The following is a 13,375-nucleotide window of genomic DNA, read 5'->3' as shown; positions in this document are numbered from 1 at the left end:
GCCTTCCTTTGAGCTTGGAGGATCATCTCCTTGAGGAGCAACCACTCTCCTTGGACACCTGTCTCCCCTCCCCTCCGGGACCTCAGCGCTTCCCTAACTATCCTCCTTAGCTCGTTGAAATTTGCCCTCCTAAAATCCAGGGCCGCTGCCTTACTACATGCCTTTGCCACCTTGCGCTGGATGGTGAATTCCAGCAGGCGATGATCACTGTCCTGGAGCCTGCCATCTTGTCAGCACCCAGGTTTGCTGAGTAGATATCTTGGGGCTTTTGGCAGCACGGCCGGGATGGGGGACTATTGCCAGTACTGAAACAAGGTGTTGGCTCTTGCAGATCCACGAGGTGGGCTGGCACGACGTGGCGGGCTGGCTGGGACGTGGCGGCTCCATGCTGGGAACCAAGCGGTGAGTGCTACGGGTGAGCTGGGCAGGTGAACCCTTGCGGGCTTTGGCCCCACGCCGTACATGGAAGGGAGAGGGCAGTGGTGGGAGAGCCACTCCATGCCTCATTGGCTTCACTGGACACCTGAGATGGGGCAGGACAGAACTGGAGATGACGAAGGCCAGGACTGAAGTGTCTCTGTTATCTGTTGGCAGAGAAGGTTCTTTGGGTAGATGTGCCCAAAAATTGCAAAGGACAATTTTTACAACTATTGAGTCATTGTAATAAAAGATATCACATCTACCCAAAGAACCTTGTCTGCCTATGTCCTTAGACCGACACAGCTGCAGCCAACACCCCTGAAACATCTGTGATCTGCTGACAGACCGAACTGGCCTCGTGCCCCCATGCAGCAAGGCGTGCTGGGGGGCATGCCCTGCCATAGCTTCTCATCTCAAGTCACTGGCCTCAGAAGGCAGCAAACTGAAATGGCTGCATCCCAGCAGCTTGGGACCCAGAATCTAGAGGTGCCATAGATGGCAAGTGCTCTCTAGCTTTGTGGAAGCACAGCAGAATGGCCTGCTGCAGAGAGCTGTGGGTCCCTTGGCCAGTTCATTGCTGTGGTTACAGCACAGCTGCCAGGGGGACTTGGCTCAGGGTTTATTTGGAACTGATGACTGCTGTCGGGAGCAAAGACCCTTGAGTAGAGGAAACTTCCCCCAACTGAAGGAGAGAAACATTCACCCCACCATAGATGGCCTCTTGGGTTCTTGGCAGCAAGGAGCTGCCTGTGCTCTGAGATGTACCTCTGAAGCCAGTGGGGTTGTAAATAGGGATTTATACATGTCTGAGCCAACTGGGAGCAGAACCTCAACAGGTCGCATCTTCCTGACCAAGCTGTACCATATCAGTCTGCTCTGACCACAGCAGCTCTGCAGAGCTTCCTCCATGGAGTCTCCAAGACCTTCTTGCTGCATGGTTGTTTTCCGTCATCCCTGTATCTTCTCTGGGCCCAGCCTCGCTGCTCGGGCACCTTGGCCCATCCACCCCATGCCCAGTATCATGGGTGGGACTCATGCAGGCAGGGTGCTTGGCCGGGTGGTTGGGAGGGGGCCACAGCCAGGAGCAAGACAGGCTGGCAGGGCCAGGGCAAAGCTGCAATCCACTGCCTGCTTTCCCACGCGACAAGCACAAGTTCTGTGGGCAGGATCATGCAGCAAGCAGATTGCAGCTCTGCTGCGGCCGTAGCCCCACACTGTCGCTGCCCCAAGATCCTGGTCCCAGCCCTGGATATAGCTCCCAGCCCAGCCACATGGCTCCTGGCCAGTCTCCATGGAGACCCCAGGACCATGGGGCTGGGACAGCATGGGGCCAGGGCTGGGGCAGAGCCCATTGTGCAGGTAGGGGCATGCAGGGAACGCAACATAGCTCTGCCCTGGCCCTGTGCTGTCACTGCTCCGAATCCCACCACCTCCCCAATCTCACCTGCCTGTCTTGCTCCCAGATGCGGCCCCATCCCAGCCACCTTGCTGCATACCCTGCCTACCCAGGTCCTGCCCCTGGTGGCGGGTGCAGATTGAACAGGCCGGGGTGCCCAAGCAGTGGGGCTGGGTCAGACAGCAGCAGCCAAAAGGAGTCACTGCCAACAGGGCTGCTGGAAAATGGAATCCAGCCATGGGCTGGATCTGCCGTTTTGCCCACCCATGCTCTGGTATGACCCTCTGCATCAGAAGGGGCCCAGCCACTCCTGCATCTAGCTTGTTAGTTGCATGGGAGTGTATTTCTGAGACCACTTCCACTGTCCTCACCATTCTGTCTCCTGCCCTTGGTGGAAAGCTCTAGCTCATAAGTTACAGGGAGGGAGTTTTCTTTCTGTCCCATCCAGTAAAGGTTTCTAGGGGACTTTCCTGTGCCCCAATGGAATCTTTCCACATTGCTTGCTGCATGGATGGTATAGCTGGAGGATGTAAATCTATGTATGTGTGGATCTCAGGGCTTCATGTGGATGGTCTGCACTCAGCCTGTTTGTCATTTTCTTTTGCAGAACTCTTCCAAAGACATGCATGGAGAAGATTGTGGAAACTGTGCGGAAGTTTAACATCCAGAGCCTTTTGGTCATTGGAGGATTCGAGGTGCAGTAAAGGCATCTGTCCTTTTTCTTTTAATGGTCTGCTGTGCCTCTGCGAGCTGGTGGGAGAATGCCAGCCCAGAAGCAGCGCCTGCTCTGCTGGCCACTGTGTAGACGTCTGAGCACACAATAGAGCCTCTGTTGTCTGAGGGCAGCAGCTTCCTCCCTGTGTGAGACCTGTGCTGGCTGCTCCCAGCACAGTGTGAATGTTCCCTGCTGATTAATGACCCCTCTGACAATGCCAGGCGGCTGCCATCCCTTTTTAAGTAAAACCCTGCCTAGGGCTGGCATGTGTGCTTTAATTAAACAGTAACCAGCAGAGATGTCAGGAGAATTTCTTAGCGTGAGTGAATGGATGAGTTTCCTTACAAAGAGCTGTAAGTTTGCCTGCAGTGGGCTCAGTAGTCTTAGTCCAGTCACTAATGGGCACGCTGGCTGTGTGCCACCAGTGATGGCTCTGAGGGCCAGGCAGGTGGCAGGTTAAGAGGAAGACCGGCAACTAATCTCTTACCTCTCCCCCTCTTCCATGCTGTTGAGGGACTCCTGTGATTGCTCTTTGTCACTGGGGGCTGCTTTGAGGGGTGAATAAGAGATTTTGGTCTCTGCCAAACCCTGGCTCCTTTTGTAAACATGAGAAGCCCCAAGGCAGCTGCCCCATGCGGGGAGAACTGGTCTGTCTGTACCCCTGTAGCTGGTGGAAGAAGGGAAAGCATCTTCATCATCCTGACAATTTTTCCTTCTCTAAGCCCATTGCCTCTTGCAGGCCTACGAGGGGGTGCTGCAGCTGGTGGAGGCACGGGGGCAGTATGAGGAGCTCTGCATCGTCATGTGTGTCATCCCAGCCACCATCAGTAACAACGTGCCTGGGACTGACTTCAGCCTGGGCTCTGATACGGCCGTTAATGCTGCTATGGAGGTGAGTTGAGCCTCGGGGGCAAGGGGCAGAGGGAGAGCAAGTTGCCTCTGCCAGGGCAGGCAGGGAGCCCATTGCTGCAGTGAAGTATGTTCCCTCTCCCCTGTATCCTGTGTGGTCATTGCACTGGGTACACATTGGAGGTAGGAGCCTGGCTGAAACATAGCGCAGTGATAGCGGCAGAGCCAGTCTCTGATTGGGGCCTGAGGTTCGTTCCTTAATAGACGTTTTATCTTGGCAGTAAAACCTTATTGTAGCAAAGACCCTGTAAGCAGACGAGGCAAGGGAGGGATGAGCCCCTCACTGAGGGAGATGGGTATAGCCCTCTGGAGCTGACCAGCAGGCTGGGATGAGCAGTCTGTGAGGAGAGACTCTGACAGGAAGCTTTGGCCTGAATTCCCCATTGCCTCATTCTCTGTTGCTTTGCAAGTCAGAGCCATGGCTTGGGAAGGGATGAAGGAAGCTCAGACCCACGTAGCAGCTTGGTCATTGCAGGGACCATGTCAGGCTGATCTCAGCCTGAAGCCAACCTGGACCTGTAGGTCCTGTGGATGGCACACCCCTGCAGTTGGTTTTGTAGTTAGGGTGGGGGCTGTGCTTGGCACTGTGCAACCCTTGCCAGCACACTGAGTCAAGGGTGTTGCCATTTGCTTTCCACTCCTCTACAGAGGAGCTTTATGGTGAAGCCTATCTCCTAGCACAGGAGGGTGCTAGGCTGGCCAGTGGCCTTTCTTGGGGAGCATATACAGCAGTTTGCAAGGAGGTGAGCTGCAGCCTGCCCTTACAGCAGCTTGCCCTCCCAGCACCCTGCCCTCCTGGACTGCAGACCTGCCAGGCACAGAGAGATGTCTATTTTTCCTCCTCTGAAGGGTGGAACAGCTGCTCCCCTGTCTTTCTTGTCTGTGTGCAGCATGTAGGCTCATTGTTAGTACAAACATGAATGGCAGTGCTGTGGATGTATTCATCTGGTGTCTGCTGGTGACTCAGGGCCCACTGCACTTGGTATTGGACTGGCATGAGCTCCTGGATTGTGCCTGGGACACATCCAGCACTCTGTTCTGTTCAGTAATGGAACCCAACTCTCCCACCAGCCCACTGCTTCTCCTGGCACTAGCCAGGTAGGTCATGGCTTAGACGGATTCTGCTGTCAGTACATCGCATAATCATTCAAACACGGCTAAACATCCCCTCTAGATAAATCTTTCTGCACCTGGGAACTCTTGAAGCACTAGCAGCATGTAGAGGCACCAGCTAGAGATGAGCAACCATCCCCTCAGTTGAAACCCAAAGTCCCTGAAAGTGGGCATGATCTTTCTTCCCTACTGCCTGCAGACTAGTGTGGTGTGTTCTTGGGCCGACTAGGGAGCTGATGCTGGTCTGACGTTTAACTGCAGGGTCTGCTGCCCTGAACGTCCTGCTCCAGTGATGTCGTGGCCCTGCCAGCTTCCATTCAGATGGAGGGAGTGAAGTGCTTTACTAGAAGCACCCACGTGCTCTCCAACCAGGCTGTGAGTTGCTGTCAGTCTCTCAGCACATTTCTGATGTTTCTCTTGGCAGCCCACTGTCAGCTGAAGCAATGCAGGGTCTTGGCACCAGACCTTCCTCTCCTGGGGACTGAGAATGAGTGCAGACAGTCTGATCCTTGTGTCCCTGCCTGGAATATCACATCCCTCAGTTCTGGGTTTGGAGTGTTTGTAGCCAGACCAGACAAGGCAGGGGGGGATTGATTTTTTTTTGAGAGCTTTGAGAGGCAATGCAGGCATATCCTGACTCTAGGATGTTTCAGCCACCCCTCATCCATCTTCCCAGCCGTGGGTCCACCTGCTGCAGGAAACCCTGTGTTGCAGGCATCCTACAAGCCCCTCTTGCAGCCTGGCCAGTTCCAAACTCGGAGAAGGAGCCTTGGAAATCTGTATCCAACAACCTGCCTGCTGCCCAAAGATAGCACTGGGCCATGATGCAGACACCCAGCCTGGGGTTCAGCCCGCATGTTATGGAATTTGATCATCAGGGCTCCACATACAGTTCAGTCTTAGAGCACCTGCACTAAGGCCCGGTCCTTTGCCATAGGACTTGACTCCAACTCGAAAGTTTCCATCCGCAGTGGAATCAAAGTCTAAACATCCCTACCTAGAGACCTAAAGCATTGGTCTAAGCCCCTACATACAACTGCAAAGGTGCAGTCCAACAGCCCCACAAGGTGAGAACTATGCTGTTTGTTGTCAGGTATTCACTCTGGAACATAACAATGACTATTTAAGTATCCATGTTGTGAGCTCTTTTACTACATCACTGTCATGTGCTTATCCCACAATCCTCAAGTGCTTCTTCTCTCACCTCCCCAGTGTCCTGTGGCTTTTGTCATCTCCCGTCATGTTCAGCTTGCCACACAATGCAACAAAAGGGTGTCAGTGCAAAAAAAAAAATATGAAAGGCAGGGTCATGAAGAGGCACCTTTCCCCTGTGCACCCCACCTATCTGCGCTTCTAGTGCATGTTCCCTGGGCTGTCCCAGGTTGTGCACTCTGACTTTGCAGCCATTTACTTGGTCAACACAGTGCCATTTCCTTGGGCAGCCTCAGCTCACTCATGCTCCAAGCACTGTCTGTGGAGCCACTGACTCACGCCAGGTTATAGGGAAGAGCCCCAGCCATCTTGCAGTGCTTATACCAGTGGCAGGCTAAAGTCTACAACCTCCAGCACCCAGAGGCAGCAGCCATCCTCCCTCACCAGCACTGCAAGACCAGAGATCATGGTCTGCCAGGCCCTGCCTCTGTGCAGTGGTATCAGTGCCCCAACAGAATGTCTGGATAGAGGCTTGGCATGAGGTTTATTGGAGCCCGCTGACTGCAGAGCCTCACGTGCCTGAGGGTGGTAGGGGAGATGGCTGTGAGGGCTTGCACGTTATCAGTCAGCTGAAAAGCAATGCTTGGCAGAACACCCATGCCCAGTAGGAGAGGCTTGGCTTGGGGCTTAATTTTCTCATCATGAATTCTGCATTTTCGTTCCCAGTATGAGTTCTGGGAGTCCAGTTAAGTGTCCTGTAACCAGGACTCGGGCTGCTTGGGATGCAAGTAAACGGGTAGATCCAGAAGGGGTGCACTTGCACCCTCCTTTGATTCCTGCTCCCCACAAAGCTTAAAACCAGCTGCCTTGCAGTTCTGGTCAGGCAGTGCTGAAGGAGTCATTGGACTTCATGGTTCACTATCACCTCCCTGATCCCTTCTAAACTCTTCATTCCACAGGTGTTAGCAACCCTCTCTTACCTTTAATGGTCTTGTACCCACCAGTCAAGTTTTGTTCTGCAGTGTTGCTATCTGTTCCCTGTTTCTGGTGATGAAGCTCATATTTCATAGGTCTGCAGCTTGTTTTTAACTTATTCCAATTAAGTTATTTTTGGTTTTGCTTTAATCCAGCCCTAGGACCATGGTGTATTAGTGCAGCTTCTAGTTTCTTTTTAACTGGAAAAAATATGTTTTATGTGATGATGCACTTCACCATGTGCATTTCCCCCACCTCACCTTTTCAAAATTGTAGATCCGCCCATGCAGGTAAACCCAGGTCTACGTGAGGGTTGCTTCTCACTAGGTGCCTCTTAGTGCTTCTCTCTCAAGCCAGGATGCCAGCACCTCACGCGGTTCAGACCTCAGTGTGAACACAACCCTCTTCCCTCCTCTTGTTTGTGCAGAGCTGTGACCGCATCAAGCAATCTGCCTCTGGTACAAAGCGCCGTGTGTTCATCGTGGAGACCATGGGAGGTTACTGCGGGTACCTGTCTACTGTGACTGGCATTGCCGTGGGAGCGGATGCTGCCTACGTATATGAGGAGCCCTTCACCATTCATGACCTAAAGGTGAGGGGAAGGAGTGGTCCTCGGATGTGCCACAGGCCTGGGCTGAGGTTGGGGAACTGTTTGTCTCTGTGTGGTATTAACTCCATATATGTGTAAGGTGACTAGGGAGATGGTTTTGCTTTGGCATTCACTTATTGCCTGAGGCCTCTCCTGTAGCACAGGGGTGGCCAACCTTCAACACACATGCCATAAGTGGCACAGGCAACACCTGTGTGGCACACAGCAGATGAGGGAGGGAACAGGCACCATAGCAGTAGGTAGGGCAGGGAGCAGAAAGTAGAGCAACAGATTGGGCAGGGAGTGCAGGGCAGGGAGCAGAAAACAGCAGCAGATTGGGCTGTTGCTTGAACAGGCTGCTATCATGCCTGCTACCATGAGGATCATGTCTCTCTGACTGCAGTACATTTAAGCTCTGGGTCCCTTTTCTGGAGTGGGCAAAGGGACTTAAAAGCAGCAGAAGTCGTCTGAGAAGCTGAGGAAATGATACCTCAGCCAAACTAGAATTATATTCCCACCAGGGAAGAGCCTAAGGAGATGGGCAATGGGGAAGGGGGGAAATGTCCAATATCTTCCACCTGGTCACTTTTGTGCTGCCCTGGTCCTGGTCCTATGCTGGCCACGTGTTCACAAAGATGCACCCTCAGAGGCCTGTGGTTATGCCTGGACTGCGCAGCCTCCCCTCCCTGACAGCATATAGTAGCTATTGGTTGCCAGGCCCTGATGGGAGAAGGGGTGGGTTCTGCTCATAGGATGAAGGTAGAGCATGGTTTGTGCTGAGCAGGTTGCTCTCCTGGTGGAGTGGAGCCAGTGTGGACGGGAGGGTAAGCAAGAGTGAGCACTCATGTGCATGGGTGGGTGGGGGGACAGTGCAGAGTGCAGTTACAAGCCCACCCATGTCTGTCTTCTAGGCCAATGTTGAACACTTGACTGACAAAATGAAGACTGATATTCAGAGAGGCCTGGTACTCCGGTGAGTCAGCCTGGGGGGCCTTTTGTCTGCCCCAGTGTCTGGAGGTCAGAGGGCCATGAAACAGAACTAAGGTCTTAACCCACAACACAAAACACAACCAGACTGCATGAACTGGGGCAGCAAACCTACCTGCATCCATGACAGAGTTGCTGACCCAAGAACATTTATTTTCTACTGACAAGCTACAGACTTTTTACTGACAACCAGACTTTTTTACTGACATGTTTTATGTCATGTAAACTTAGCACTTCTGCCAGGCCTTGGACAGCAGAAACAAAGTTAAAGGTTTAACATCACCTTTGTAAATCTGGCTTGAGCCCCCACACAACTGAGAAAATGAATTTTAACTGCATGTTCTAACACAGGGGTGGGCAACTGTTTTGGGCAAAGGGCCGCGTACTGAGTTTTGGCAAGCCATCAAGGGCTGCATGACAGGCATTCCAGGGCAGATAAATATTCACTTCCTAAATTTTTTAGGGGCCTCATGGGCTGCATAGAACGGCCTGGCGGGCCACATCCGGGCCCTAGGCCACATTTTGCCCACCCCTGTTCTAACATGAACAAACCTCCCCACTTGCAAGCAGCATTCAAGTAAAACAGGGATTATTACAAGGGGGGAAAGGGATAAACGCACAACTTAGAACAAACCTCAATCACTAAGCATTAAGTGAACCTCAAACAGTTAATAGCCTCAGTCACTAGCAAAGCAACCCAGGGGAACTAGCACCTAGCCCAGTCCATTGGGAAGGGAGACTCACCCAGGGCCAGCTGCAGAATGGAGTCCTCATCCTTCACTTGCAGCCTGCTGTTGCACTCAAAATGGTCACAGAAAGACATGTAGGTTCAAGCTCTAAGCAGTGGCTCAAAAACCAGTTCTTACCGCAGTTTGGACTGAACTGCAAAGAGTGCCAGTGAAACAGTTCTGAGGCCCAGGTTGCTGGCTGTTTGCCTTGTGGAGCTAGTGACACCCCAAGCACCCTCTGTGCAGGACCTGCTCTTCTGAGGGGGTTGCTTTCAGCTGCCCTAGGGGCTAACTGGGAACTCTTGATTTGAGCTTTAAATCCGTATTTTATTTCCCAGCCTGGCAGGTGTAAGCAAAGTTGAACTCCTGGAGGCCAAAGAGGTTAGAGCTGTGAGCAGCAAACACTGTAGTAAACTGAGGTTCAGGTTGGGAAAGTACAAACCAATGCATTTAAGGAGAAAATGTGACAAGCAGAAATCCAGGGGAAAGAGGAGCTGCCAGTGCAGTGTCATGTGGGTGACCGCGAAAGTGGGGTAGCTACACAGGTTGCCATGGCAGAGATCAGAGAGGTACCTGTGTCCCCACTATGTGGCTGGAGAGACAACAGCTGCCTCAGCTCCCTGCTCTTTCCTTATTGCCATAGTTAGCCTGGTGGAGGATGTTTTGCCCCACAACCACTCCCCACTGCACAGCAGGCTGAGCCATCCACCCAAAACCCCTCTAATGGACTCTCCCTTTCCTCCTCCCTCTCCCCCCAGCAACGAGAAGTGCCACGAGCACTACACTACTGAGTTTCTCTACAACCTGTACTCTTCCGAAGGCAAAGGGATCTTCGACTGCAGGATCAATGTCCTCGGGCACCTGCAGCAGGTATATGGGGTGGCAGTGGTGCTGGGAGAGCTCTGTTCAGATGGGCACAAGGTGGGAGATGGATGAGAGCTTGGGGTAGGGGGAGAGGCCAAGGAGCTGCTTCTCTCCTTTCCCAGCCTTCCTACCCCTGTAGCAGTGCAGAGGCATTGTCTTTCCCTGCACAGCCTTGCTGGAGGTTTCTCTCAGGCAGCTCCCACCCTGGGAGCAAGCAGCTCCCACTGTCCAGTTGGGTGGAAAAACAACCAGGTCGAGGGCACAGCCTGCTGCCTGCGCTTCACAGCCTGGAGTGGATGGGGTACCTCTGCCTCACAAACCCAACACCCACGGTCTCTGAGTTGGGCCTGGTGCTAATTCTGCATCCCTCAGTTATGGTTTCGTTTTGCAGGGAGGTGCCCCCACCCCTTTTGACCGGAACTACAGCACCAAGCTGGGGGTGAAGGCAGTGCTGTGGATGTCAGAAAAGCTGCAAGAAGTCTATCGCAAGGGTAGGCCAGAGTGTTCCTGGCTTGCACAGCAGCACTGAGCCTCTGGGGAATGGGAGTGCAGCTGCTGTGTGGAATGGGGCAGGAGCTGTAGGCCCTGGTGCTGGGGGTCAGAGCAGACCTCACTGAGCCTGAGCTCTGGCTACCTGGGCATTAACTGTAGGCAGATGCTCATCTCCCTAGTGCCAGGGGTCAGCTTTAGACTGGATGGGACAGGAGGGGATGGCCTTGCAGCCTGGATGAGTTGTGTATTGGGCTCAGTGTAGGCCATGTCACTGGAGCTTTCCTCATCTGCCCAACCTTGACCTGTGGAAATGGCCTGTGCAGGGTCTTTCATGTCTCTTGTCCCCTTGAGTCTATCTGGCTGGACTTTGTGATAGCCTGTGGCTTTTGACCCCAGGACCCAGGCTTACAGGCATCTTCGCCACAACTGACCTGGACTACCTGATAACTAGGGCAGGCCACGGCACAGCTGGCAAGGCCCCTGCTAGTTCCTCTCAAACAGAGCAGGACTGCAAGGTGACTTCAAGTTCATGCCCCTCTCCCAGAGGGTTCACATGATTTCTGTAGGCTCCAGCTGGCAGCCTGCTTTTCTCACAGTACATTGTAGTGGCTTGGCCCAGGGGTGGTGGTGAAATGGGCTTTCTCCTGTGCCCCCAGGGGCAGGAAGCCCCTTGCCAGTGCAGGGTGAGTTGGCCCTCCACACTGGGGGCAGATGCCACCTGACAACTGCAGTTAGTAACATCTAGCCTGTGCCCCCACAGGACGCGTATTTGCCAACGCCGGGGACACCGCCTGCGTGATTGGGCTCAGGAAGAAGGCAGTGGCCTTCAGCCCTGTAACGGAGCTCAAGAAGGTCACTGACTTTGAGTGAGTACTAGCCTGGGGTGCAGGGGGTGCATCTGTCAGGCCCATCCCCTCCTGCCCAGCCATCCATGAGGTGTCTTTCAGGCCTGAGTCCCAGGCAGTGCTCTTGGAAGGAGCTGGAGATAAGCTGGCAGCGCTGGTCTCTTGGTGGAGTCATGGGTGAGGGCATGAGCCCACAGGTGGTCATAGACCTAAGCATGCAGTTACTGCCACCCTAATGTCTAGTCCAGCCTTGCTGCACTACAGAGCTGTGCCCACAGGTGAGAGTGAGGGCATGATCTGCTTCCAATCCTGTTGAAGCTCAGCTCCCCTGGTGGCTTCTGAAAACTTACCTTTCCCCCGGAGTTCTCATGTATTTTAGCTGATCATGGGGGTGTTCCCAGGTCTGGCAGTTTCAGTTCACTGTGAAGCCAAGTAGGCATCATGAGTTTGTCTGGGCTCAGTTGATGGCTGCTGTGAGGCAGGCTGGCCAGGCCCGATGTGTGACATGCTGTCTTTCGCAGGCACCGGCTGCCACAGGAGCAGTGGTGGCTGAACCTGCGCCTGATGCTGAAGATGCTGGCCAACTACCAGATCAGCCTGACCGAGTATATCTCAGGGAAGATGGAGCATGTCACCCGGCGCACCCTCAGCATCGAGAAGGGGTTCTAGAGCTGCCCACCCAGCCACGAGAGCTGCGTAGTGCCCCCTTCCCCTAGCCCCTCCAATGCCTTTGAGTGCAGTGCTAGCTGAATGCCAGCCCCTGGGTACCACAAGTGGGGGCTTCTGGATGCTCAAGCCAAACCCAGTGCCACCGTGAGCCAGTGGTGGCAGTGACAGACTTCCTGGGTCCAGGGAAATTTCAGCCATCCTCCAAGAGGAGCTGACATTCCTCTCTTGCTCATGCTGCCTGTGGGATGGCTCCATGACTTGCCCCTTCCCCCAGCAGCTGCTGGGAGCTTGGGCTCAAGGGATAGCTGCCTGCCAGCCAAGCCCTGTGTTTTCAATGACTTGTGATATGGGGCCTGGCTGAAGGTGCTTTGGGAGGGCCTGATTCTGTTCTGTTGCAAAGCAGGCCCTTTCTGGGTGTCTCCAGCTCCACTTCCAAAATCGCAGGTCCCATCCAAGTTGTGGGGAGGTTGGGGAATGGTTCTCTTGGTCCCATCTGGGTAGGGCAGAGCCTCTGTCTCGCACCCTGTCATTTTTATTCTTCCTATTTAATGATTTCAGTGCCTGGATTCAGTATCTAGCAACACAGTTATGGGAACAGATGTCCTGATTTTAGTTCCTTTTCCTCCAGTGAACTTGAAGGGAAGCATAGAAAGATACAGAGTTGAGGACAGGGTGCTGGTAGAGACATTTCCCAGGGGCTCGCTACTGCCACCACTTGATCACTCAATAAAGTTTCCTTCTGTTCTTTCCAATGTGGCATGCACGTGTCACCTGCATGTTGCCTCGCAGCCCCTCTTCTGCTGGGACACTGCTAAACAACATCACCCAGGATGCTGGGACAATGAGTACTGCCTGCTAGAACAGCATCTGGGAAGCCCTTGGGAGATGCACTTGGCTTCCCTTGCTGCCTGCATGCTTGAGGTAGCCTCTTGTTTTGGCCCTTTTCACAAACCGAGGGGCCTGGCTCTATCCAGCCACTTGTAGATGTTGTTTCTCCTGAGCCACCAAAGTGGTGTGACCGCTCTTGTCACTGCTGCCGTGTCTGCAAGCTGGCAACCCCTATGTCTCAGCAAAACCCTAGCTGGTTGGGCCGTGTCCAAGTGCTCTGTGAAATCTGTGTCTTGTATTGTCAGTGGCACTGCTTGTGTCTCCTAGAGATAAAACCTGCTGAACCGAAATCTGTGTCATTGGGAAATGGTGATTGCGCCCTTTGCTTGAGGGGCAGGGCATCTGCCCACACAGGCCAGGGGGAGCTGTCATGGGGCAGGGGCTGAGTGCCATGCTGGTAACTGGCTTTCCCATGTTGATGAAGGGCAGAGGAGGGGACAAGAAGAACTGGGTGTCATTGAGGTGGGCAAGCTACTTCAGGAAAATGCCTAGAAAGTAGTTAAGTATGAATCCCAGGAAAAGGTGTGCAACTTGGATAAGGCTCAGTGCTACAGCCAGAGGTTGGGAGACCACACTGCCACTCACCTCACCTCTGGCAGCCTACTTGTCCCTATCCATCTACTTCAAGTCCCT

At 53.6% G+C, this 13,375-nt stretch overlaps 1 protein-coding gene across 1 annotated transcript in view; it reads left to right on the top strand.

The window, feature by feature from the left end:
- Positions 1 to 13,028, top strand: part of PFKL (phosphofructokinase, liver type) — a 43,948-nt gene extending 30,920 nt beyond the window's left edge. The window contains exons 14-22 of the mRNA XM_019512773.1: positions 332 to 402; positions 2,424 to 2,511; positions 3,271 to 3,423; positions 7,108 to 7,272; positions 8,181 to 8,242; positions 9,743 to 9,854; positions 10,240 to 10,339; positions 11,101 to 11,206; positions 11,707 to 13,028. Coding sequence (XP_019368318.1) covers positions 332 to 402; positions 2,424 to 2,511; positions 3,271 to 3,423; positions 7,108 to 7,272; positions 8,181 to 8,242; positions 9,743 to 9,854; positions 10,240 to 10,339; positions 11,101 to 11,206; positions 11,707 to 11,854 — 1,005 coding nt within the window. The 3' untranslated portion in view covers positions 11,855 to 13,028. The remainder of the gene's footprint in view (positions 1 to 331; positions 403 to 2,423; positions 2,512 to 3,270; positions 3,424 to 7,107; positions 7,273 to 8,180; positions 8,243 to 9,742; positions 9,855 to 10,239; positions 10,340 to 11,100; positions 11,207 to 11,706) is intronic.
- Positions 13,029 to 13,375: the final 347 nt, after the last annotated feature.

Source organism: Gavialis gangeticus, unplaced genomic scaffold (assembly GCF_001723915.1).
Source record: "Gavialis gangeticus isolate Ggan-Ray unplaced genomic scaffold, GavGan_comp1, whole genome shotgun sequence".
Classification (NCBI taxonomy): domain Eukaryota; kingdom Metazoa; phylum Chordata; order Crocodylia; family Gavialidae; genus Gavialis; species Gavialis gangeticus.
The sequence above is the reverse complement of the archived record's forward strand: the minus strand, read 5'-3'. Positions and strand labels throughout refer to the sequence as shown.